Below are 26,934 nucleotides of genomic sequence, written 5' to 3'. Positions count from 1 at the left end.
CTAGCAAACATGAAACTTGAGTTTTTACACCCATCTATGTCACCAGGTCACTTTGAGATCTTAGGCAGGTCAGTAAGTCCCTTCTGTGCTTTAGTTTGGGCTGTGGAATTGAACAGGCAATAAAATAGATTATCACCAAATTTTTTTTGATGATATGAAATGATTGTGAAAAAATGCTCATGTCAATAGAATACTAAGTGGAAAGGACAGGCTACAGACTTGAGTAAGAAGCTTACCTAGAATCATCAGACTAGGGCCTCAACCCTGGGTCTCTCCTCTATCAAAACGCAAGATCTTGACCTCTTTAACCTTGGCCTCTACATAGTGGAAACCAGAATGCTTTATTTAACTAACTAACTAATTAATTAGTTTAAAAAATATTTTATTTGAGAGAGAGAGAATGAATGGTGGGGAGGGGCAGGGGGAGCTGGAGAAGCAGACTCCCTGCTGAACAGGCAGTCTGATGTGGGGCTCAATGCCAGGACCCCCAGGTCATGACCTGAGCCAAAGGCAGCCGCTCAACTGACTGAGCCATCCAGGCGCCCCAGGAATGCTTTATTTTAAATGACATTTCGTCACTGATTTTTCTGACATAGAGTGAAATATTAAACAATGGGGAAGTTCCTGTTGCTATAGTCCACCATCTTTACATAGCACATCTCTTTGTGTACTCCAAGCCCTCAAGTGCCTGATTCTACTGTCTCAATCAAATTGGCTCACTAGAAAGAAAGCTTGAGAAGAGGAAGGGAGGATATATATATATATATATATATATATATATATATATATAGTTTAATGTTTGGCAAGAAGGAAGATGAAACTGCTAGCCTAAAAGAAAAAAAATGCTTGTTGTTTAATCTTTTTCCTGTTTGCAATATTTCTTCCCCTTCCTGAAGAGTTTTAGTCTTGGTGTAGCAAATAAAGGATTTCTTTTCTCCCAAACATAATCTAAGTGCATATGAGGTAGCCACAGGAAGGCTGAGGGTTTTTTGGTAAGTCTGAATTCCAGATGTGTAATAGCTAAAGATTGGTGTTTATTTGTAATTTGGCTCAAATGATCAGTCTGGCTCTTTAAAGGTGAAAATAAATGGAAATAAATACTAAATTTAATGCCCCCCTCAAGATGTCCATGTCCTAACCTCTGAAACTTGTAAGTAGTTAAACTTACATGAGAAAAGGGACTTTGCAGATGTGATTAAGAATTTTGAGATGTGGAGATTATCCTGGATTATCTGAGCAGTCCAATGTACTCACAAAGGCCTTTTTTTTTTTTTTTTTTAAAGTAGGTTCCATGTCAGCATGGGCCTTCAACTCATGACCCTGAGACTTGAGCTGAGATGAAGTTAGATGCTTAACTGACTGAGCCACCCAGGCACCCCTCACAAGGGTCTTTATAAGAAGGAAGCAGGAGGGTTTACGATCCAAGGAGACGTGACAACAGAACAGAGGTGGGATTGATGTAACCACAGGCCAAGGAATGCTGGTGGCACCCAGAAGCTGGAAAAGGCAATGCATGGGTTCTCTCCATGTGTCCAGAAAAAAACACAGCTCTGCTGACACCTGGCTTTTAGCCCTGTAAGGTCAATTTTGGACTTCTGACCTCTAAGACAAATTTTTGTGTTTTTAAGCCATTGGGTTTGTGGTAATTTGTTATAGTGCCAGTAGGAAACGAATACAATTATGATTCTTCTAGAGTTGTGGACCTTATGGACAGTAATTTCACGCAAGAATTTTCAAGGGAGGATATTTTATTCCAAACTTTATTACTGCGGCTATACTCTTCTTCAACTCAGAGAAGCTTTCAAAAGTTACAGTGATTGGGAAATGTAAGGGGATGGGCCAAGGACAGATAAATATCCTGTTGTGCTCTGTAATCCAAGTTTAGACGAGTCTGTTTATCTTGGGCACATTCAGTGCTTTACTGTAAGGTTGATCTGTGTGCAGCAGAAGTGAGAGAGGGACCAATGAGCTGAAAGAGGGCTCAATCAATCTGCTTCCTCTGTTTCTGGTTCGGTGCTTCATACAGGAAATCTATTGCTGTGTCAAGTTCCAAAGAAGAGTGTCTTCTGTTCCAACTTACTAATCAGCCTAGCACACAGAGTGGAGGGAAGAGGCTGGAAGGAGAAGTGTCCCTGCTGCTGATGGGCTAAGAGGATCCCGCACAGAGCCGCTGACCAGAGGAGAGCCCCACCATGTCCACAGCTCCTTTCATACCTGTGTGGAGGCAGAGTATTCAGTAGAGGGCACAATACGAGAGATCAGAAATGCCCTGTGCGGGGAGGACTTTTGAGCTATGGCTTCTACTAGGTTTGACCATCTTCTGTGTGTTTGGTAAGTCTGAAATCTTTGTGGGAGAGTGACAGGAGAATGACCGGTGGCAAACATGGCTTAGCTTCTGCTGAGCTTTCTTTACCTTTCTTGGGGAGGGAGGCCAGCTAATGCTATCACAGAGATGGGGGAGGGGGCTGCTCTCAGATCATGTTATTCTATTCTCCTCACTTAGCTCTTTGTCTTACTTATTTTACTTTTTATCCTACGGTACTAAAGGCATCTCTATAGTTTGTTTCACTGCCCACTTCCTTATTTCCCCCGCTCTCCCCTCACCCCCCACTTTTCTGAGCCAAGCAGAATATATCAAATATTTTCTAGTGGTAATCCAAGCCATCTGGGTTCTCTCTACCCTCTTCTCTCTTAAAAAAAAAATTTAAATAATAATTCCACCCCACTTAAGTCTATATTGTTAACCATATAAATTAGGAAAGTTTATTCCTTTTAATCACATTGTATGACCAGGTGCTTTTAAAATAGGATGCGCTCGAAGTTGAGTGGTGTATCTGTGAGGTATGTCTGTATTTATCTTTAAGATGTGTAGGCTGTAAAAGACACTTTCTGGATGAGAGGACACTGCAACATCTAGGTTCTTGTAGGAGTTGTAGGGCCCTGGGGGCTATGGTGGGGGTGTCCTGGTTTCACTACAGAGGGTTTGTAGGAGTTGATGTGGGAGAGAGTTTTCAAGTTTCGCTTTTAGTAAATGGGAGCAACTGCAAGGGAACAGCGTAGTTGGCATTAAATTTTATAATTTGATCATTGAAAAAAGAAAAGACTTTTAAAGTATTGCCTACTTTCCAGCAAAAAAGTCTTACTGGTGAGCACAAATAAAACAACCATACGGTATTACCTTTCCATGCAGAATTTTCACATGCTTTATATCCTTTGATCTGCAAAGCAAATCAGTGAAGTAGGCATGGAAGACAATTTTTCATTTTTAAAAAGTAGAAACTGAGGCCTAGAGAGGTGAATTGATTTGTTCAACACCACGCATCTATGGCAGAGCCACATCCAGCTAGGTCTGTGACCATCAGTGGACATTTGAATAGGGCTATGCTTTTCACTAAAAAGCACCACTATTTATAACACCACTGAAAAAAAAAATTATGCTGCCTATGCTTGGTTGTAAGCTAACGGATTACTTACTCACTTAAAAAAAAATCAAGTGATCTAAATCTTTCTGTAGTTGAGACCTAATTGTGGAAAGCAAGGACCCAACTTGGCAGGGAAGCCAGCTAGGCAAAGAGCTATTGATTCATGTCAAGTTGCACTATGACTTTTGAGTAAAGGAAAAAAAATCAAGATAAAAAAGTACTTGATAATTTTAAATTGTAATGGTCTAAAGGTTTGAATTTTAAGACTATTTCTGAATACAGCTAGAATATATTACCTAAATCAAATCTCTGAAAGCCGTGCTTGTATAATTATAAAGTTTTTGAAATGCTTAGCATCAAGATACAAAAAAGCAAATTATATTACATGCAGAGATTTGCATGATAAATTTCTCGTGAAATAATTCAGAATAATGAGAAGCAAACTACTTGGGGCATGAATTTATGTGTTTATTACTAATACTGCTTTGTTTTTAATACTGCCAAACAGAAATAACACATTTTATTGTACAAGATGAATTCACAAAGGCACATAAAACACTAATGACTTTAATGAAAAGCACAGCATTTAAAAAAATCTATTTACTTTTCTGTTGACTTATTTGCCTATAAATTCAAGCAATGTAGTAATTGGTAGACAAGGTTTGTTAAGAAAATACCTGAGGGGAAAAATTAAAACAACCGAAGCAGTCCACTGTCCAGCAAGTTTCTCCACCTCTGTGTCTGGTCCTCTTTCCTCACACTCTCCTTACTTTAGCCTATTTTATTCTAGATCTTTTTCTTGTATTAATGGATAGCAAAATTACTATCTTAATCAATTTGGTTCTACCTTTTATAAAAGTCACTGATTAAGATTATCAGGATTAAAATTCTGATAATTTAAAAGGGTTCCTCCACTTTTCTTTGGGCTGATTTTGATCGTTTGTTGTTATCTTCCACTAGGGGGCAGGCAGTAACAAGAAGAGGAGATTAAAAAAAAAATCAAAACTGTGGCTAGCTGAAAAGGATGGAGGAAGGAAAATTAAAAACAAATGCCAAAAGAAAGAAGTCTGTCTTAATTTCAGATTATATAACACTGGATTATTTATGGAGGGTGTGAGGGTATTTTAATTATTAGCAATTAAAATAGGGAGATCAAGCTAAGATGAAGTAATTGAATTGGCCAGTCTTGAAATTACCTATGAATCTAGTAAAATCCAAAGACGAGATTGTTTATTATTACAGTAGATTGGAGTTTTTGAAGTCTTAATGGAGAAAATGGATCTTGGATGATAAATTTGGATAGATGGGGAAAGATAGGTACACAAGTTGAAATTGGATGTATTATATTATTAATGCCCTTTTGCTTCCAGATTTCATCCATGCATTGAATATTTTGATGCTTTTAATTTTCTCAATAAAATCTCAGTCTCCTTTCCCTGAATTTCTAGATCCTTATATAATTCTGTGTTAGGTTTAAAGGTTTGTCATGAGATGAAAATTTAACCACTAGCTGTGTCATCTTTAAGAAATTGCTTACCCTCTTTAGACGATAATTTTCTCATTTGTGAAATGAAGGAAATGTATGACACTTTCGAGAAATATAGAGTTTTCAGATAGGAGAGACTTTAGAAACCTTCAAATTAAATCCTTTCATTTTATACATGGGCAAATAAAGCTCAGCATTGTTCAAGGAATTACTAAGGCTATCACTCAACTTTTTAGTAAATGAACTGATCTCGAAACTCATCCATAATATCAAAAATATAGTGTAAAAAAGATGTGCCAAATTATGTCTGGGAAAATCTGTCAGTTAATAAGTAAGGGCATACCTGTCACGTGTTAGAGATTGTGCTTCATGCTGGGGATACTTGGAAAAGACAGACATAAATCACACTCTCACAAAGCTTAGAATCTCAGAGGAGAAGCCAGCATTAAATAAATAATTGCACATAATTAAATAATGTGAAAGAAGAAATAGAGAGTGACAGAGAAATGTGTAATTGCTAAATCTAGTGTGTTCTGTGAGGGTCAAGGAAGACTTCCTTTGGAAGTGATGTTTGAGATGAAGAGCAGAAAAGAGCGGCCAGGGAGAGGTGAGGGACTAACATTGCAGGCAGGTCAAACAGTTTGTATGAAAGGCAGAGGGAACTAAGCTATGGCTTCAGTTGTTAAAAAAAATAAAACAAAAACAACAACAAAAAAACAAGGAGAAATCAATTGTATGGAGAATAATGAGAAAAGATGCAGAGAGAAAGATGGGCACTTGAGACTTGGAATGTCCTCATTAATGTGCCTAAGGAGAAAGACATCAGAGGCAAAGCACAAAGATAGTGGTAGAGGCTGACAAAAGGGTTTTACAAAGAAAGGAAAGTGATTAATAGCATCCACATCTTCCAAATAATCCAAGAGCACTAGTACTGAATAAAGGCCAAAAGTTTGGCTCTCAAGGAGCTGGTGACCTTCAAAACTGTGTGCTGGAAGGGTGTAGGAGCCACAAGACTGCTGGTGTTGAGGAGACAGTGGGTATGGAGGAGATTTAGACTGTGGTCACAGACCACTCATTCTAGACAAATATGATTTAAGATAAGAAATCTCCTATTTTGTATTTTAGTTTCTTTCTTTTTTGGAAGCAAGAATTCATAATAGAAATGTTAAGCTATAATACATACGAAGGAGAGAGTTTTCATTTTAAAAACATGTTATATTTCATATGGCTAGAATGGCAAAAACTTTTTTTCCTTTCTGTTCTGCTTCCGTAAGAAGATACATTTGTCTCAGGAAAGAAGTTCTGAAATCATTATGTAACACTAACATAACAAAAGATGATATTCTTTTTTTTTTTTTGGCCCTGGTTTGTTTTCTTTCTTTCTTTCTTTCTTTCTTTCTTTCTTTGAGAAGAGAGAGGGGGGTGGGAGAAGCAGAGGGAGAGGGAGAGAGAAACCTAAGCAGACTCCTTGCTGAGTGCAGAGCCTGATGATCCCACGACCCTGAGATCATGACCAAAGCTGAAACCAAGAGTCTGATACTTAATGAATTGCACCATGCAGGCACCCCAGCCCTGGTCTTCAGATCCTAGTTTTCTATAATCTCTTCAGGTACATGTCATCTGCACATAATGGTACTTTTATTTAGAAAATTCTTCTCTCTCTGTCTTTGTCTCTCCTTCTTCTTATTGGCTTTTGTCTATTGGACCTTGTATTAATTACCTATTGTTATATGATAAATTACCCCCAAAACAAATATTTATTTTCTCACAGTGATGAGGGAGGGAGGGAAGGAGAGAGAGAGAGAGAGAGAGAGAAAGAGAAAGAGAGAGAGAGAGAACATTGGGACAGAAACCACAGTCTTTTTATAACTGACTCTTAGCACTGACATCCATCATTTTGCTATATTTTGCTCAGTAAGTGAATAAATGAATCCCACCCACAGTCAAGAGGAGGGAATTTTACAGACATGAATATAAGGAAGAGACAATACTGGGAACCACCTTAGGGGCTCTCCACTACCTCAAGACTAGGATATGTTGTTCAGGGTACATTTTTCACACTTTTCATTTGCTGTTATTGTAATTTCACATAATTATTTGATTAGTGTTCATTGTTCTCAGTAAATTGAAATTCCATGATGAATAGGCATTTATTGAGTGCTTAGCTACTGCAATTGAATCAATGAATATTTATATAGCCTCCAGTTGCCCTCCATCAGTCCAAAAGTTCTAATATAACTGATAGGGGATCACTCAGCTGCCATTTGAATGAAAACTACTAGATCATAATCTGATCATAATCTTAGAAGGCAGAAAACATTTCCTTTATTTCAAAAATTTATCATAAAATTAATGCATTAGTCTTTGGGCAGCTTTGGTAGAGAAAAGATTCACACGAGTCTTTTATTTCAAGCATTTCTATTTGCTAACAGAATTTAGAGGAGAATTGTTGATACTTTCCAATTATTCCTACAGGGCGACACTGCTTTTTAATTACATATCGGAAATAAAAGTATAATTTGTGCTTCAAATTTTCAAAAGTTACAAAGTTCATGGATTTTTTTGTTTGGCTACCATGGACTTTCATAATTCCCAGATCACAATGTGAAAACTACTGCATTAGAGGAAGAAATATAGTTAGCCTGTTTGGGTGGCAATTCATTCTCAATATCAGTAGAAAAGGACGCAATTTAATTCAACAACTTCTTGCTTGAATGCATTCGTAACTGTTAGGAAATAATACTTGCAGGTCTAACCTATACCCACAATATGCAGTTTTATAAAATGCAAAACAAACACTCACTAACTAAAATGTTAAGTTTGGTATTTTAAGCTTTCTAGAGCCAGAAGATTCAAAGTAAAGGTTTCTGTATTGTATTGGCTTTACTGTACTGTTGATTAGAAAAACTTACGTGCTTAGTGTAGTTAAATAAAGATTGTTCTAACAATGTAATTTGAGTTTCCAGGTCTTTGTGTGATTAAGATCTCAGTCTCAAAGTTGCATTTATTTTAAATAAAACCTTGAATCTTTAGGTAAGGTGTACTTCCTTATAACTGGATTTAATACCTCAGTCTGCAATGTATTTTGAATACCTTTCATGAGTTATTCCTTACTCATTAATTAAGAACGATAGTCTGCATTTTGCAGAGGGGAAACCTAGAGCATATGAATTCACTTGATTACCTAAAATGATTCAAAAAAGAAGCAGAGTAATAAGTAAAACTCATATCTCTCATATTTTGCAGCCATTGCTTAATCCAAGATGGTCCAGCACTATATTTGTTAAAATAATTTGTAGAGTTTTGAAGTTTGAAAGACCGAAATATAAAATGTAGAATGAAATAATCATATTATTTGGTTTTCCTTATGTAAAATATCACAATTTTTCCATAGATTTCAATGTATTGAAATATATTTCAATATATTCTATATTCTGTTTTTTTAAAGTAGTAAATTCATTCAATGTTGAAAAACAATAAAGATGACAAATGAAGATGGAAAGACCATAATAAGCAATAGGAATGACTTCTAGTTAGTTAGTACTAGCTTAGAGGCCCCAAGTTCTATCCAGAAATGTCAAAAGAAATGCAAAAATAGAACTATACTATATGATTCTCTTTTGCAGATATATGGGAATCTTATTAGAGCATAGCCAAGTACTTTAGGCTCCAGTTTTGCCTATAATTAAGCATTATTAGCTTAAAATTCATTTTATTAACCTCCTTACTGCTTTGCTTGCCTTCTCCTAAAAAAATCTGCAAATGAATGAGAGGGTGAGAACTCTTTAACTTTTTCATTTCCCATCCCCATACATTGGAAATAATACATGAATCTTAGCGACTATAGTAACTATTGGAATATGGCATGATCCACATTCTAATTAGGTTACTATCAGTTATTCAGTCAAGGGTTTTTTGGGAGTGGTGAAATATCAACAATGCCTATCTCTCACTTTTTTAATCAGGACAGCAGACCACAGGATTTTAGAATAGATAAAAACTGTTTAACCTCACAAAAAAGCCATGTGCTCTTTCTGAGAGCACCCCCTTCCCCCCCCCCCCCCCCCCCCGCCTCGAACTGGAGGAAGCCTTTGGAGTATAGCTTTGCACAGTCATGCCCATACAATGTCTGTTGTGTGGGTGATAGACACTTGTTCAGGCTTATGACAATGACGACTGGGAAAGGAAACTTCTAGTGCTCAAAGTGAGTAAGAAGTTTCATTTGTACTAAAATCACAAAACAATCTTACTTCTACTGATGCTTTTAACTTAGATGGAAAAGGTTTTTTTTTAAAACCTTATTTTCAGCATCAAGGGTTTTTCCATTTGTATTTTGTTTTGTGTTTGTGTGGATGCATGTTCTAATGTTATGTGTGTTAAAATCTAATGTTTCTGATACTATATTTACTTCTATTGAGGGACAATTATGTATAATTAACTGTACCCATTTAAAAGGTACAGTTTGATGAGTTTTGACATATCCTGTGAATCCTCACAAACAAGATACAGAACATTTTCATCATTTGCCAAACATTCCTCCATGTATGTTTGCAGCCCATCTTTGCCTTCGTCCTCATTTGTTTGGCATCACAGATTAGTTAACATTTCACATTCGTAGGACTCCTTTGTGTAAGGTATAGTGTATACTCTTTGTGTCTGCTTGTTTCACTCAACAATGAGTTTAAGAATCATCAATGTTGCTGTGGTTCCTTTTGTTGCTGAGTCATATTCCTTTATAGGGAAAATCTATCCATTTATCTGTTGATTGGTATTTAGGTTGTGTCCAGCTTTTTGTTATTGTGAATGAAGCTGCTATGAACATTTATGCACAAGTGTTTGTGTGGACATATGTTTTCATTTCTCTTAAGTAAATACCTAGGGTTGGAATGGTCAGGTAATGGTGGGCACATGTTTGACTTTTAAAAGAATTGCCAGAAGTTTTCCAGTGTAGTTTCCACTACCATTAGCAATTTGATTATTGAAAATAAAGATTTTTTTTGCAATTATTTATGCCATTAAGTATATTACACTAGCAGCATATAGTCAAATTGCTGTGCTTTGAAAGTCAGTTGGAATAGCTGCTCTATATGTGGTTATGTAACCAATTCTACATGCAGTTAGTTAGGTTCATTTGTTTCACTTTGCTTAATAATTTTAGTTTTTACAAGTAATTTGATTATGCTTTATAATTGTGTAAAATGATTACATGGTTCCAAAGTCAAATCTATAAAATCAGAGACCGTTTCTATTTTTGTTCTTATTTTGTCCATTTAGTTTTGAAATTATAAGTAAGGAAAGAAAGAACACACACACACACACACACACACACACACACACACACCCATACGTATCCCTCCCATCGTAGCTTAGATGAACAGTAGTGTACTATATACAATTTTATGTATCCTGCTTTTTCCACTTAACAATATACCATGGAGATTACTCCATAACAGTTTATAGAGCTATCCCTTATTCTTTTTAAGAGTTTCATTATATATATATAATATATCTCAAATATATAAATAAAATCTTTTATTTTGTGGATGTACAATAGTTTAGAAAACTAATCCCCTACGAGCGGCCTTTGGGTTATTTCTAAAAGTCTTGTTATCACAATGTAATGAAAAGCCTGTGCATATATTCTTTTCATACTGTTGCTTGTGTATCTTTAGGATAGATTATGAGAATTGGTATTGCTGGGTGAAAAAAGAAATGCATATGTAATTTTGCTATATATTGCCAAATTTCCCTCTGTTGAAGTTGTAACATTCTACATTCCCACCAGCATTATATCACCATGCCTATCTGTCCACAGCTCCAAAGTACATTGTCACATATTTGGCCATTGGCTGTCTAATGGGTGAGAAACGGTATTTCTGCATAGTTTAATTTGCATTTCTTTGACCATGAATGATGTATGAACATCTTCCTATATGACTAAGAGACTTTTGTGCTTCCTATGTAAACTAACTGTCCATGTCTTTAGAACAGTTTGCTGTAAGATTGTGTTTTTAACCTAGTTTGAGTCAGCTACATGCCAGGATGCTGGGCAAACCACTCTTCTAAGCATTGGGGCTGTGGGAGGAAAAACATATGAAAATCCCTGATTTCATAGAGCTTACAATCTAGTGATAAGTTTGGCCCACAAATTTTGGCAATCGTCTACAATCCTTCTCCTTAGCTTAACTGTTCCCATTCAGATTCAGAATTCATAATGCTTGTGTCCATATGCCATTATAATCCAATTCTAATGACTTGCCATTTGATATACTTTTTCAGACCTTTGTTTCTGTTTCCTCAAAAAATGTGGCTTGGACTTGCTTCTTCAACTCTCTTAATTTAGATTAATTTGGGTAGTGTAACTATTGTACTGCATTTCTTAGGATCCAAATCTTGGTTTCTTTTCACTGTAGTAAGACCTACTTGCACAAGAATAGTTGGGGAATTAGAGCAGCTTACAAGCTGGGTGGTTTTGGCCAAATTGCTTCATTACTATGAGTCTACATTTCTTAATCTGTAAAAAGAGGATAAAAATTTACCTGTCAGGATGGGGAGACTGAAATAAATAACATATGCTAGTTACCCAAAATTTGCTCCTAGTGAAAGTGCTCAAAAATTATTTTAAGGGGTGCCTGGATGGCTCCGTTGGTTAAGTGTCTACCTTCAGCTCATGATCCTGGGCTCCTTGGATCCAGCCCTGTATGGGACTCCCTGCCTTTTTCTTCTGTTTGTGTTCTCTCTCTCTCAAATATATATAAAAAAAATCTTTTAAAAATTATTATTTAAAAAATAATGTTTTATTAAAGAAAATGGAAGTTAAGAAGAGGAACAGATTCAAAATTTCTCCAGAAAAACACTGTGCATGAAATCTTATCCTAAAATGTTTCTCTTTGCCAGTCAGGTACAACCACTCTAGATGCACTAGAAGTGTATCATCTCCTTGTGAACACTTTCTAGGAGTTGTGCCTTCTACGGTGAACCTGCCAATATCCAGATTCAACTCTAATCATACATCCAGTTTTTCTCACTTAATAGCAACAGTAAACTATTTGTAATTCTTTGAAAATCCCATGTAGCTTTTCTATCTTCTTCTAAATGACTTTCTTTCTGTGTGCATAAAGATTTCCTTCTGTCTCCCTGAAAAAACTCATCTACTGAGATCCAGGTCAAGTATCATCTGTTGTAGAGAATTCTCCCTAATCTTTTACACTTGCTCTTTTATAATTAAACACTTCTGCTTTTTAACTTCTGGGCGTTGTGTTTGCTTCTATCATCACTCTGAAAACTTTACCTTGTAATTGTATACATAGACCTTCTTTGCCTAGACCTTAAATTCTTGGAGAGAAGAGGGCATTGTTTATTATGATGTCTCTATGCTCAGTGAATACTTTGCCAGGTGTATTGCTCAAAAAAAAATGTTTATTAGCAATTCCCACTTAGAGCTTGCCTTACAAAATTTGAATGTAATAGACAGTTATTTATATGGTATGATTTCAACACAGCTTAGGAAAATCCTTTTTTGCTTCAAACCAGCACCCAATGAACACATCACTACTAAACTTTATCTACTGAATGGTCCTGAAAAGCCTGTAATGAATAGAAAAATGCTTTCTTTCACAGTTGGAGGTAGATTAAATGCACATAAGAAATAACTTGAATGGGGATGCCTGGGTGGCTCAGTGGTTGAGCGTCTGACTTCAGCTCAGGGCATGATCCCTGGGTCCTGGGATGGAGTTCCATATTGGGCTCCGGGCAAGGGGCCCACCTCTCCCTCTCCCTATGTCTCTTCCTCTCTCTGTGTCTCTCATGAATAAATAAATAAAATATTTTAAAAAAAGAAATGACTTGAATGTAAAAACAGGAGGGTGGTGATAGACACTTTGGATCTAAAGTAGAGGTATGCCAAACAGATAGGGTGTTCAAGTCAAAAGTTCATACTGGGAAAATTGGCCTGAGAATTCTTGTCTGTCATAATTTATGTTTTTATTGTCAACCGCAATCCAAAAATGGCCTGAAGAATGTGAAAAAAGTCTGGTTTAACTAGGAGTCAGAAATACTACTGTGTATTCTTTTGATCATCTCATATGTCTTTTCAGAGTGCATAGGTACAGGAGGAGAAAGTCCTGGTACACCAAACAACTTAACACAGTACCAAACGGGTAAGGACAACTACAGCTTGGGTAATGGTCATCACGTATTGATTCGACTAGAAGCATGCTTGATGATGGTATACTTTTTATGTTTAAGATCTTGAATAGTCTTACATGTATTTATAGACTATATTGTCTGAAGTAGTCTAAATAAAATATTATTTATTTTATTAAAAGTGTTCATAAATTTTTCATTCTAAAATTACTCTGTGCTTATTTAGTGCCTTTTTGAAGAATGTGATCACTAAGCAAACCAATGGTGTGTCAAAATTTTTCTCATTCAATTTTTGAAACATAAGTTAAATTTTTCATTCAATTTTTGGAACATAGGTTTAAAAAAATAGGTCTTAGCAGATATTTGTAATTTATTGACTCTGTTCCCCACCCAGCCCTACTGTCTACCAAAGTTGCCATTGTAGTTAGATTTTTCTTTATATTTTAAGTTTTTATTTTTATTATATACCTCACTTCATTGAAAAATAATTCCAGTGATTCTAAAATGCATTTCTGGACTTATAAGTATACTTTCTAACTGCACTCAACTATTCACTATATAGAAAAATTAGATTCCAGGTCAACTACTGGATAAAATAAGTAAAGTAGCTGTATAAACTATAAATAAAAAGGTTGGAAACAATGCATCACTGGTGCTCCCCCCAGAATGGTGGGTTGAATGGTGTCCTCTCCCTAAAGAAATGTTCAACTGAAGCTTGTGAATGTGGCTGCATTTATAAAAAAGGGTCTTTGAAGATGTAATTAACTTAAAGCCCTTGAGATGAGATCATCCTTGATGGAGTGGGTCCTAAATCCAATGACAAGAGTCCTGAGAAGGGAAGAGAAAAGGAGAGGACACAGGGAGAGGCAATACGAAGATGGAGGTAGAGATTGAAATGATACATCTACAAGCCAAGGAACACCAAGGATTGCTGGCTGCCACTAAAAGGTGGAAGGATCAAGGAAGGATTCTTCCCTAGAGCTGTTGGTAGGAACAAGCCCTGATAACACCTTGCTTTCAGACTCCTGGCTTCCAGAAATATAAGGGAATAAATTTCTGTTGTTTCATGTGACCACGTAGGTCATTACATGTTAAGGCAGCCCCAGGTGACTAATACAAAGAGAAATTAAGCTACTTTTATACTATAAATGTATTTTATTTTAAAGATTTTATTTATTTATTCATGAGATACACACACACACACAGAGGGGCAGAGACACAGGCAGAGGGAGAAGCAGGCTCCATGCAGGGAGCCCCACATGGGACTTGATCTGGGCACTGCAGGATCACGCCCTGAGCAGAAGGCAGATGCTTAACGCTGAGCCACCCAGGCACCCCTACAAATATATTTTAAAAAACAATTCACATTTGTCTCTGTCTGTCTGTCTCTCTCTCTCTCTCTATATATATATATACACATACATTGTGAAAGTGTTAAATTCGACTTCTGATGTTAACAATGTAAAACTTTCTGAACTTTAAAGAAAATTTAAAGCTTTCATTTATTTTTTTTTAAAGATTTTATTTATTTATTCATGAGAGACAGAGACAGAGACAGAAACACAGGCAGAGAGAGAAGCAGGCTCCGTGAAGGGAGCCTGAAGTGGGACTTGATCGCAGGACAGAAGGCAGACGCTCAACCTCTGAGCCACCCAGGTGTCCCTAAATCTTTCATTTAAAGAAATTAAAGAAAGAAATCACAGGACCGTTGATCAAAGTTGATGCCTTTGTTTTACTACTCTGATGTACATGAAGCTTCAAGCAAGATTGAATAAGAACACTTTCTATTTTCAATGAAGACACTTGATATGAAATTGGCATTCTATGGTAACTAGAAGCATTAAGAAGCATTTCCAATATCATAAAAATAATTACAGGAATATTTGTGAAAATAAAGCTTTTTTTTTTTTTTTCTCTTCTGAAAACAATCATTTTGTACACTTAAGAGTACATTCCGACTTGTGGTTTTATCTCCAGCATGAGAAGTCTCAGGGATAATTTACTGATATTCCCTCTCAGGGCATTCTTTGGAAGGAGGCCTCTTTTGCTCGATTATAGGAAAATTTGATATCTGGTTCTAGAGGCAGATTTTTCTATGCATCTCTACTCACTGAAATACCTTTAATAGGCAGAAGTCTCTTCCACACTCCAGCCTTCTGGGAGATCATTGAGAAAGATGCTTGAAAACTTCATTCAAATCAGTTGTGAAGACATCAGTTAATGCCAGACCAGGTTCTTCTAACAGAATCCTGTACTATCCAGATATGGAATTAGTTATATGTGATAAGAATTAAATTGCCAATATTCCCAGACAAGATGGTTAAAAAAGAATCCACTGAGATGGTAACAGCTTAGAAGTTCAGAGCAAAGTTCATTTGCTTTGTCACTAAAAGTAACAATATCTACAGGGCATATTGAGTAAAATCCAAAGGCTAGAAGAAACTCTTTAGAGCTATTGGTCAAGACTGAGTTTCTTGAACTTTCCATTGACAACAGTCTGTATCTTTAAAATAGAAGCAGTTTTTAGGGCTGCAGAGGCCAAAATGACCACAATAGAAAACCATCATGTACTAGACTAACCTTTGTCTATCACGGTGGCCCTCTCTTGGTCCCAGACATCTCTCTTAGCTAGGAAGGGGGCAGGACTTATTGCAGTTTTCTTATTCCTATTTCTTACTTCTTATTCTTAGCCAGTCCTTTTAGGTGCCCTTAATACTTGCCACACTTCATGTAAAGTAAGGAAAAGAAGGAAAGAATGAGGGAAGAAAGGAAAGAAGGAGGGACAGAAAGGAAGGAAAGAATTACTATTTATGGTAAAAATAGAATAGGACATTTATTTCACTTGAGGGAGAACTTGGAGTGGTCAGTGGAGATTTAGTTTATTTTTAAAAGGCAAACTAAGCAGGTACCAAGTAAAATTCTGAATAGATGTTTATTATTTTTATTTCTCATTGTGGTAAATGCAAGAAATTTGAACAAACAGTACTATACCTTCAAATTAAGAGTCAGTAAACTATGGCCCATGGGCAAAATCCAGCCAGCTCATTTTTATAATTAAAGTTTTATTGGAAAAAAGCTATGCCCATTTATTTTTGTATTATATATGGCTGCCATCTTGCTACAATGGCAGGATTGAATACTTTCAGTGGAAACCATATGGACTGCAAACCTTAAATGTTTATTCTTTGGTCGTTTATGGAAAAAGTTTGCAGATTTTGATTGTTCTTTTCCAGTAATCCCCAGCCCACCTTACTTATACCCCTTATTCCTTTTTTTTTTAGTTTTTTTATAATAAATTTATTTTTTATTGGTGTTCAATTTGCCAACACACAGAATAACACCCAGTGCTCATCCCATCAAGTGCCCCCCTCAGTGCCCGTCACCCATTCATCCCCACCCCCCACACTCCTCCCCTTCCACCACCCCTAGTTCGTTTCCCAGAGTTAGGAGTCTTTATGTTCTGTCTCCCTTTCTGATATTTCCCACACATTTCTTCTCCCTTCCCTTATATTCCCTTATATTCCCCAAATGAATGAGAACATATAATGTTTGTCCTTCGCCGATTGACTTATTTCACTCAGCATAATACCCTCCAGTTCCATCCATGTTGAAGCAAATGGTGGGTATTTGTCATTTCTAATGGCTGAGGAATATTCCATTGTATACATAAACCATATCTTCTTTATCCATTCATCTTTCGATGGACACCAAGGCTCCTTCCACAGTCATACCCCTTATTCCTAATACAACTTAGAAACTTCCTTTTGACCCTCCAAATGGAAACTACAATACCATCATCAAAACTACCCACATCCTAAATTTTCTCTCATTATAAACCCTCAGTCTTGTTTGCTGGTGAACAAAGGAAGAAACTGTCAGACCTTAGACTTCTGAGAAGCTGGGAGAGGTCTAGAAAGGCTGTTATATTGCTTATAATGGAGGTTTAAATTCTAGAATATCTAAGTTATAGCTTGATTTCAGTAAGCCCTCTGAGGTCAATTCTGACTTCTTATGTTTCTGGAGTAGATTCTTGAGTCCAATAGAAGCTAAATTTAATCGTTATCACATCATTCTTTGCCTTCCTTCCAGACCACGTCAGTAAAACTTAGTTGCCTAAAAAAGCCTAATTATTTTAGAGGCCCGAACACCGCTTATTTCTAAGACCTTTAGTGAATTTCTTTATTTTTTAATGTGGTAGAATTGGGTACATAATTAGAATGAGAGCAAGAGGTATATTTTTATAAGAAGAAGGCTCATAAAATGCTTATTAAATAGTGATCTTATAAACCCAGAGGAAGAACTTTGTTAGGTTCTTAAATCAGAGAAGCATTAGTTTTTCATTGTTGTTTTTAAAAAACAGTACTTAAATGGGAATTTCTCAGAAATCAAGTTTGAAGTAGATTAGAACTATTTTGATTGTCAGTAACTCTACAGAATGCAAGGGAAGGAATACATGTGGATCTCAGGCGCTATACAGATTTAGAAACTTGAACTAGGTGAATAATGTCCTTTTTCTTCTTTGTTTCTGTGACATTCTTCAGAAGATAGATTAGTTAGGCTTCCTAAAAGAAACAGAACAACAAGAGATCTATCGGTCTATCTACCTACCTACCTACCTACCTACCTACCTACCTACCTATCTACTTTCTGTGTAACTAGAGAAATATTTATTTTAAAGAATTGGCTCACATGATGGTGGAGGCTTGGTGAATCGAAAATATGCACAGTGTGCCAGTAGCTCGGAGACCCAGGAAGAGTTGCAGTCTGAATCTGAAGGCAGTATTTTGGGAGAATTCCCTTTTCGAGAAGGTCAATCTTTTTCTATTGAGGTCTTCAAGTGATTGGATAAGGCCCACCCACATTCTAGAGGGTAATTTGTTTTACTCAAAGTCTACTGATTTAAATGTAAATCTCATCTAAAAAATACTTTCACAGATGCATCTAGAATAATGTTTAACTAAATACTCAGGTGCCATGGCCTAGCCAACTTTAAGTTGACACACAGAATTAGCCATCACAGTAGGAAAAATGAGAGGGGGTTGTTGGGGGGGCTAATCTTCTCAATATGGTTCCAAAATACTTGAGAAAGTACTCTGATTTGGCAGCTGGGTGAGGTACCCACCACTGACTCAAGCAACTTTAATCTTGGGGTCAATTTGAAAAGCCAATACAAAGACATGTAAGTTTGTCTTCAGGTGGTGAGAGATTTCTGAAGGGTGTCCGAGTGGAGGGGATCACCCCTGTGTTACAGAATCATGTACACAGCTGCAAGGTAAGGTATGAACTGAGAAGAAGAGAGGTTTGAGACAGAGAAGATGTTAGGAGCCTTCTGGAGTAATGCAGAAAGTACTATACTGGAAAAGTACTATACTCAGCTCAGCTCAAGTGAGCCACCAATGATGGACCAATCCACTGTGACTAGGGAAGTGGCGGAGTCAGGTTACCTTGTAGGAAATTGCTGTCAAGTAAAAAACATGGTGTCCCATAAATGGCATCGCTGACTAAGAGTTTCTATGTAATTTTCAAGTGTTAACATGTATTTCCACTTACTGATGGAAAAACTTCTAATTTCTGCCTTGCAAAACTTTTTGTTAAATTTATTTATATTTAACTCATTTTCTATCATGGTGTCTATAAGTTTTGTGGATACATAGTACCTTGCACTCCATTTAGGCACCAAAAATTGATTTCTTTTACTTTCTTCTGAATATTTTCTAGCTTCAACAAATACGTCACCTGTGGAAAGAAAGCAGAAAAGCATCACACCTCCTGTGGAAGGTAATATGCTTTTTAATTTTTTTTCTAGAGGCCAGTACTAAAGGGAGGAAGTGTTCAACATCCTTAGAAACATAGTTGACAGTCTGGTCAGGGGGACAATATTGAGCCAGTTGAAGAGCATGGTGATCTGAATGCAACGGGGTGAGGGACCATGCATGACCCTGACCCTCCTCTCCTAAAGCAGTTCAATTCCCTATGAAGATTATGGAGCTCTATCAGGCACTGTGCTAAACTTCATGGGGGAAGTCATAAACATGCTGCTCACCACCCTCTCTCTTTCTGGTTTCATCTTCAGCATCCTGCCCCTGGGCACATGTATGCTCGCCCACACCCACCTCTAGCTCCTCTCCAAGCCATGGTGTTGCTGCTCACTTCTAAGCCTTGGCCAAGTTGCAGGTTCCCTGAGCATGGGGTGTGGAGCCCTGTGCATGGTGGAAGGAGCATGAATTTAACTGCCCCTCAGATGTACTCTAAACAAACCCCCCCTGCTTCCTGTAGTTATGGGATCTTGATTTGGCTTTGAAATGCAAGGGCTTGAGTCCGTAACACAAGAGGCAAACACAAGATACCAAAAGAGGAGAGGAGAGATCTCAAATGCAGAGTTTAGCACAAACACTTCATCCACATAAGAACTTTGCCCCGCCACAGCAGGTTCCACTCACGTTAAAATGATGAGCTTCCTGCCACTCACCTGGGTACAGCAGGTATGTGATATCTGATGCTCCTAATGTATCCCCAAGCCCCCCCCCCCCCCCCCCCCCCCCCCCCAGTCATGGATGCATTATGTGTGTTTATGGGAGAGCTGGAGTTTCTATACTGGAGAATACTTGTAGGCTGCAGGGCTGAAGTTTTACTTTAAAGATAGACAAAAGCAGTGAACTTCTTCATTTAATTCTCATAATTTGGTAGAACATACAGGAATGAAATCTGTGAGCAGAGTTCCCAGTGGGACTGTTTGGCAGTGTGCGTGTGACTCAGTTGGAAGGAAGGAAGGATGATCTGCTGATTTTGTCTTTGGGATTCTCCAAATAAACAATAACTTAAGAAAGTTCAGCTTGCTCAACCTGAATGCCATCTCACCCTTTTTTATTTATGTTTATCTGAAATGGCAACGTTAGGGATAGGCATTTTGTTCTGATATTACTGATCTATTCTTTCAAATCAAAACGTAGGAGGAGAAAACCACATCAGCAATTTTCCACTTTCTATTTCGAGAAGACCAAAAGATTAGATTTGGATGACTTTGTCCTTTAATTTATATTGTTTCCTTTTTGTTTTATACCAAACTTCTGAATTAATATTAAGCCCTTTAAATATTTCTTGCACATATAGTAAATATACTTTATCTAATAACACAAATGTAGGAGAGAAATGGGTTCATCTCCGGATTAGCATAATGTATTCTATACATTATGTGCATTTTTATTTTTTACCTAAGTCTAACATTTTTGGAATAAGATCACCAGGAAAGTCATGTGTAATATGTTGTGGAAAATGTGCACATGAAGCTGTTCACCACGCTTCTGTTTTCTCCTTCTCTTTGTGTGTGTGTCCAGCCAACACTTCTCTGTCTGTATTTGTGGATACAAGGGCTGTGCTCCATTGCCCTAATGCCACCTCGAATGTTCTGGTAGTAACATGGTCAGTAATCTTCAGAGACAACACTTCCTGCATCAGAGCCTATAGGACAGATAGCAACAAGACCAGGGAAAAAACTTGTACAGACGAGAGAATATCCTGGGACTCCAGACCTGATCAGAACTTTGCCCTTCGGATTAATCCCGTGGCCATCACTCATGAAGGATATTACAAGTGTGAAGTGGTCACACCTGATGGGAATTTCTGTCATGGGCATCACCTCCAAGTGTTAGGTAAGGAGCCTCGCGTACTGTGGTATGCCAGAGAACCAGATCTGAGACTGAACCAAAGGTCTCTCTCTAGTCCATATCGCATGTGTTGAGCCTGAAACATTTCCCCCTGCATCTCTGCAGTGCCCCCTAAGGTGACCCTGTCTCTAGGCGAGAATGGAACTACCGTGTGCTGGGCAGTTGCAGGGAAGCCAGCTGCACAGATCTCCTGGACCCCAACGGGAGATTGTCACACTGTGGAAGAACAACTGGGCAATGACACAGTGACCGTGCAGAGTACATGCCACTGGGAGGACCACCAGGTGTCTGAGGTGTCCTGCTTTGTCTCCCATGTGACTGGCAACAAGAGTCTGTCCATTGAGATGAATCCAGGTTAGTGATTCGAGGTTTTGCGTGATATCTTCATTTTTTTCAGAGAAGTTATAGAACGAAAATGGAGGATGTGGAGCGTTTCACTCAAGGATGATGTCCCCATCCTCTTTTTTATGTCCTTCTCCTCCATCATTAAGAGTTATGTCCAGAAGAAGAACACAGAAAATTGTTTTTAAGAAGCCATATTTTAGAATGAAGTTTATTTAATTAATTAAAATAAAAATAATTTAATATTAATGTCCACTGTATACAAGTAGTCAGTTGGCTTGAGTAGTTTACTTTTTAGTTAATGCTTATGGTTTTAGGAGAAGGATAAATTGTATTTTTAAATAAATGTTTGTTTATAAGAAGGATCGTGTCACTCATTAAGTTTCTTCACAATTTTTTAGTTTGGTGGGATTTTCTTCCCCAGGTTCTGCCTAGAATTTCTTAGGTATACTATAATAATCTCAATCATTGATTTAACCTTTACTTTTTATTTTCCTAAATATATATGTACTTAATGTTAATTATCACTAAGCTCACTGAGAAGATTAGAAAACCCATCTTAATACTACTGTCCACATGATCAAATTTTTTGGGTAATCCATCAGTTCTATTTTTTTTTTCTTAAAGATATCCTGTATGAAGTTTTACATACTCTTGTTCTAACCTGGCCTAGCTAGTCACTAACCTGTGGCACAACCAGCATAATCGGCACAACCAGAGTGTCCTGGACACTCTCTTTCCACAGTGCTCTGCTTGATTCCATGTCTGTTTAATCTGAGTTCCTTCTGTATTCCAGACTTTTGCTAGTTTTAATCTCTGTGTTTTATGTATGAGGCTTTCCTTTACTCTCTGGTAATCCTTGGCTATCCATTCATTTCAAAGTGAGATTTCAAAAATTACCTGATCTGGAGCTATGTTATCTGTGGGTGATGCTATCAACTAGTTAGCTTCAATAGGCCAAAAGGAGGTAAATGAAAAAAAAATTTAAATATGGATTCTTTGGTTATCTGAAGTTCTTTTCTCTGGACTGTTTAGGTTCTGCAGAAGATTATTCTCCAGTCTATTGTCTTAGAGGGATAACCCTGACTATTGGTGTGATGGGAACAGGGAATAAGAGTGGAACGTGTGTGTGTGTGTGTGTGTGTGTGTGTGTGTGTGTGTGTGTGAGAGAGAGAGAGAGAGAGAGAGAGAGAGACTGTAGAACTCAGATTTTTCTTTGATATCTCCTCTCTTCAGCCTGGTACTCCGTCTCCACCTTCCACTATGTCTGGATCCTTGACTCTGAATCTCTTCAGGTCATCTTTTCTGGGGCCAAACTTCTTATTTCTGCTGTTTGAGGGAGGTATGGTGGCCTGGCTGCACAGGGTGGGAGTGGACTTGGCAGCCTGTCTCTTCTCAGTACAGACCTTCAAAGAAGCTTTCAACTTTTAGCTCACACCTCACCCTCCACACACTTGCCCCTTTTTATTAGACTTAGCCCTTCCTATTCCAGTGTCTTCTTGGTGTTCTATGGATATTAAGATTCTTACTTATTCCACCCTAAATTATTTGTCTTCTGTACATTTTTCACCTAAAAAAAAAAGTCGAAATTATTCATCTCCTCATCTTCATCCATGTTCATTTTCTATATTTAAAAGTTCTACTTAAAAAATTTTCCTACAGATAATTAAGGTTTAAGAAGAAAGGAGAGAAAACCCACGTCTTGAAACATTTTCCAATATCCATTGTTAAATTGATTTTTAAAAACATTTTAGCAGTATTTACTGAGGAGAATAATTGTGCCCTGTGTATGCGTGCAATCTTACCCCTGCTATTGTGATGTGATGTTACGTTTATGAACTCTCAGAATCGAAAGGACTGTCTCATCCACTGCCAGTTAGTCATTAGATCTCCTCCCTGTCACCTTGCAGGAGGGATCCTCAGCTTCTGTAGCTATACTTCCAATGAAAGAGTATGTATTCTTTTAAGGAGAGGGGTTCGAAACAATGCTATTGCTTTTGGCTGTAAATTTTTTTTTCTTTTTCAAATAAAAGAGAAATGCAATGTTTAAAAACAAACTGTTTTAGATAGATAGATATCTCCAATATTTTACTTTTTAGTTATATTACATATTTTAAATAGACTGTAGTTTTTAGAGCAGTTTTAGGTTCTCAGCAAAATTGAGTAGAAATTACAGAGTTTTCATATAACCCCTGCCCCAACACATGCACAGTCTCCCCTCTCTGTCCATCTCCAACACCCTGATACATTTATGAGAACTGGTGAGCCTACATTAACACAACATTATCACTCATAAAACATAGCTTAATTAGGGTCCACTCTAGGTGTTTAGCCTATGCGTTTTAGCAAGTGTAGAAGTGGCACATATCCACCATGGTAGTTTCATAGAGAGTAGTTTCACTGTCCTAAAGGTCCTCTCTGCTCCAGCTACTCCTCCCTCCCTCCACCTTAGCCTCCAGTAACCAACCCCTGATCTTTTCATTGTCTCCATAGTTTTGCCTTTTCCAGAATGTCATATACTTGGAATCATACAGGATGTAGCATTGTTAAATTGGTTTCTTTCACTGAGTAATATGCATTTAAATTTCCTCCATGTCTTTTTATGGCTTGATAGCTCATTTCTTTTTAGTGCTAAATAATGTTCCATCGTCTGGATGTGCCACAATTACAGCATATATTTTTGTGTCTATATTTACAGGTCACAAATCACCACTAAATTGGAATATTGTATATATCATCCTCTCTACTTTGATTTTATTCATCATCATAGGTTCCATTTTGCTGTTCAAAATCTGTGGCTGCAGGTATTAACTGATGCTTTTTCTTCTTCGGTTTTATTGGGCTAGAAGGGGTCAGATATATGGAATGATGGGGTAAAATTAATATGTTAACACCAACTCTCCCGTAATCAAGAAGTGTGTCCTAAAGGTGTTAGCTTTGAAATACTCTAAATGACAAGAGACATTTACTTGGTTACTTGGGCGTGCGAGCATAGGGATATAGGCCATTTAGGACAAGATCTTGGGAGAGACAGTGTATATTTTTCTGTATTAGAGAAAAGAATTACAATAATTCATTTTGTACCAAAAAGATGTGTCACATATATTCCAAAATCAGGCTTCTGTTGCATAATTCCACTCCTTTTACCAAATAAAGAATTATCTCATTTAGGTGTATTAACTGCAGGCAGCATTCTTATTTCTGATAATTCCATTCTATTTTATTAATGGCTTCTATCAAAAATAAACCACACTTGTCAGTAGTATACTGTTTTGTTTTCCCATTTTTAATTAAATAATGATATTTTCTGCATTCACTTCAGCTTATTTTTATTTTTGCAGAAAATGCAAATTAGGAAGAACAGAAACCACTACAGTTGTTGAGGAGGTAAGATAACATTAAAAAGTTTGCAATCTTTTAAGCCACAAAATCGAATATAGCCGTATAATCATACATTGCATCAATATTAGTATTTTAGTTAAAAGCAAAAAATCGAATTTCAATATGCTAACAGTCAAGTGTACTTAGTTTGTTAATTACCTACCATGTACTATTTATACACATTCTGAACAATATTTTCATTTCAAGAATTGTTTCCTAAAAAACACATAATGTTTGCCAAATTTGGAATGTAATGTTTAGAGAAACTGAATTGATCTTTACTCCCCCATGAAACCATCTCCAATTCTTTCCTTTCCGTTTCTCCATACCATCATTTCCCTTCTACCTGAGCTAAATCTTCTCCTGCTCGATAATCTCATAACCAGTAGCTTATGAAGTCTTTGATCCTCTCCTTTGAAATACCTCTTCTGTTACTTTATTCTTCTCCATTCCTACTATCAAGCAAACTTTGTAATCTCACACTGAGACTTAGATAAGCAATACATTTTTTGACAAAATAATAGAAAAAAGTCTTTCTTTTTTCTATTATATCCATGTAAGCACAGAGACACAAATAAAAGCACTCTTGGTAGATACTAAATCTGTGGGCATCTGTTAGATCAACATAGGTAGTTGATGATTCATGGCTTTTTAAAATTGATTTTGACTTTGAATTCTTTCTTAGGATGAAATGCAGCCCTATGCCAGCTACACAGAAAAGAACAATCCACTCTACGATACTGTGAGCAAGGGATGAGGTCTCAGGTGTTACGAAGTGAAGTTGAGGGCTGTGTGTCTCCATACTTCATAAGTTACTGGAATCTAGCAGCAGGACAAATGAATTAAGATATAGCACAGCTACTATTATGCTTTTCTTAGAGTTCTGGCAAGGAAAACCTATTTTGAGATTAGCTTTTCAAAGATTCTGAGAAGACATTTAAAGGTTTGAATTCATATCCTTATACAATTGAAATTTTTGGAATGTTAGCTGATATTAGCTGTTTCTCTGAAGAACTGATATTGATACAAAGAAAGTAAATGCTCATGATAAAGCTCAAATTGTTCAGTATGGTAGATAATGAAAATTGAGTTTCCTCAAGAAGGAAATCTGCAGAAGGAACAATCAACATCTTTTATGTATTCATCCAGAAAATTTTATGTACATATATATTTGTACACCCAAGGTATGTGTGTACATTTATGTCTATTTACATATCATACCTATCTCCTTGTTAAGACAAAGATGGGAATATATCATGATGCTCCTCTGTAGTTATAGAAAGCTAATAATATAATAGGTCTTGGAGACCTTTTATATCAATACAAGCAGAGCTACCTCATTCTTTTTAATGGTTGTAAAATTCCATTATATGGCTATATCATAATTTAATTAACCATAGCCCTAGTGATAAAAATTTAGGTTGTTTTAAGTTTTTTTGTTTGTTTGTTTTGGTATTATAAACAATACCATATAGAATGTTACTTGTGGATATGTCTCTTTGTATTTGTTTAAGTATATTTATAGAATAACTTCCCTGAGTGGAACTTCAGGTCAAAAGGGTTTGTGCATTTTTTTATTGATGGATATGTCAGATTGAACCAATTTTCATTCTGTCAACTGTGTTTGAATGTGCCTTTCCATATACTATTATTTTAATATCTGCAAGATTCCCACTTCTTGTTTTTAACCAACAAGTTAACAAATATGGTTTAAGGCTATAATAAAAATTACACTATTTGGCAAAACTCGATTTATGTTTTTCTTTCATGTTTATGAGAAAGAGCAGGAATAAGAGAGAAGGAACACATGTGTGGGATTACTTTCTGAACTCATCATTAGCTAACGCCTAAAAGTTTTTCAGATTTGATAAATTGAAATTGTGTATTTTTATGATGTACATTTTATTGTGAGGTATTTAAGAAATATGTTCATTGACTATATAAGAACTTATATACTATGAAGAATATAATATGAAGGACTTCAGTATCCAAAAAGTATGATCTGTGTGCTAAGAGAATGCCCAAGGGATGACATGACCCTTTCCTTTAATTTTTTCTGTGGAATACACTATTAAGAATGTGTATACAAATTATTTTTAATATTATGAAAAATGTATTTTATTTATGAAAACTTGTGAAAAAAATCAGTCTGCTTCTCCATCCAGGAAAAACATTAAATTTTTCATCATGGTGGAAATTAAATCAAAATCCATTCATTTTTCAACTATGCCATGTGAAACATTTAAGACAGCTCTTACATCACTGTCATCTTCCTTCCAGGTGTTTTGGCTACACTAGGCTTTATTGTTAAAAAGATTTTTGGTTTCTTTTGGGGGTAAAACTAATTGAATGACATTTAGCAAGTGATTTTGACCAAAGCATTTTTACACCAGTTGACTATGCCCTCAAAACAGTCCATTCGGTTTCCCCATATAAATGTTACTAAGCAGTGCATATAATAGATATCAGACACTGTCCTTGACATTTTCTAAAT

General features: G+C 36.6%; 1 protein-coding gene across 3 annotated transcripts; it reads left to right on the top strand.

Annotated features, from left to right (window-relative positions):
• The first annotated feature begins 1,872 nt into the window (after positions 1-1,872).
• Positions 1,873-26,191, top strand: LOC487977 (cell surface glycoprotein CD200 receptor 1). Of its 3 annotated transcripts, none has more exons than XM_038582815.1 (8): positions 1,873-2,331; positions 13,005-13,067; positions 18,772-18,831; positions 20,388-20,702; positions 20,850-21,071; positions 23,758-23,863; positions 24,401-24,446; positions 25,126-26,191. In XM_038582815.1, exons 1-8 carry the CDS (start codon positions 2,265-2,267, stop codon positions 25,195-25,197), a joined length of 951 nt encoding a protein of 316 aa, XP_038438743.1. In that variant the 5' UTR covers positions 1,873-2,264; the 3' UTR covers positions 25,198-26,191. The 3 variants fall into 3 exon arrangements, with proteins under 3 accessions (XP_038438743.1, XP_038438742.1, XP_038438744.1); XM_038582814.1 differs by having other exon boundaries at positions 1,874-2,331; positions 20,823-21,071; XM_038582816.1 differs by lacking the exon at positions 13,005-13,067 and having other exon boundaries at positions 1,874-2,331; positions 20,823-21,071.
• Positions 26,192-26,934: the final 743 nt, after the last annotated feature.

The sequence above is a fragment of the Canis lupus genome, chromosome 33, assembly GCF_011100685.1.
Source record: "Canis lupus familiaris isolate Mischka breed German Shepherd chromosome 33, alternate assembly UU_Cfam_GSD_1.0, whole genome shotgun sequence".
Classification (NCBI taxonomy): Eukaryota; Metazoa; Chordata; class Mammalia; order Carnivora; family Canidae; genus Canis; species Canis lupus.
This window is presented reverse-complemented; position numbering and strand designations above follow the sequence as displayed.

Excerpts from the sequence above, each read along its gene's own strand:
- LOC487977 (XM_038582814.1), top strand. The coding sequence starts at position 2,265 with ATGCCCTGTGCGGGGAGGACTTTTGAGCTATGGCTTCTACTAGGTTTG. Across the intron at positions 13,068-18,771 it reads CTTAACACAGTACCAAACGG|CTTCAACAAATACGTCACCT; the intron begins GTAAGGACAACT and ends AATATTTTCTAG. Across the intron at positions 24,447-25,125 it reads CCACTACAGTTGTTGAGGAG|GATGAAATGCAGCCCTATGC; the intron begins GTAAGATAACAT and ends ATTCTTTCTTAG.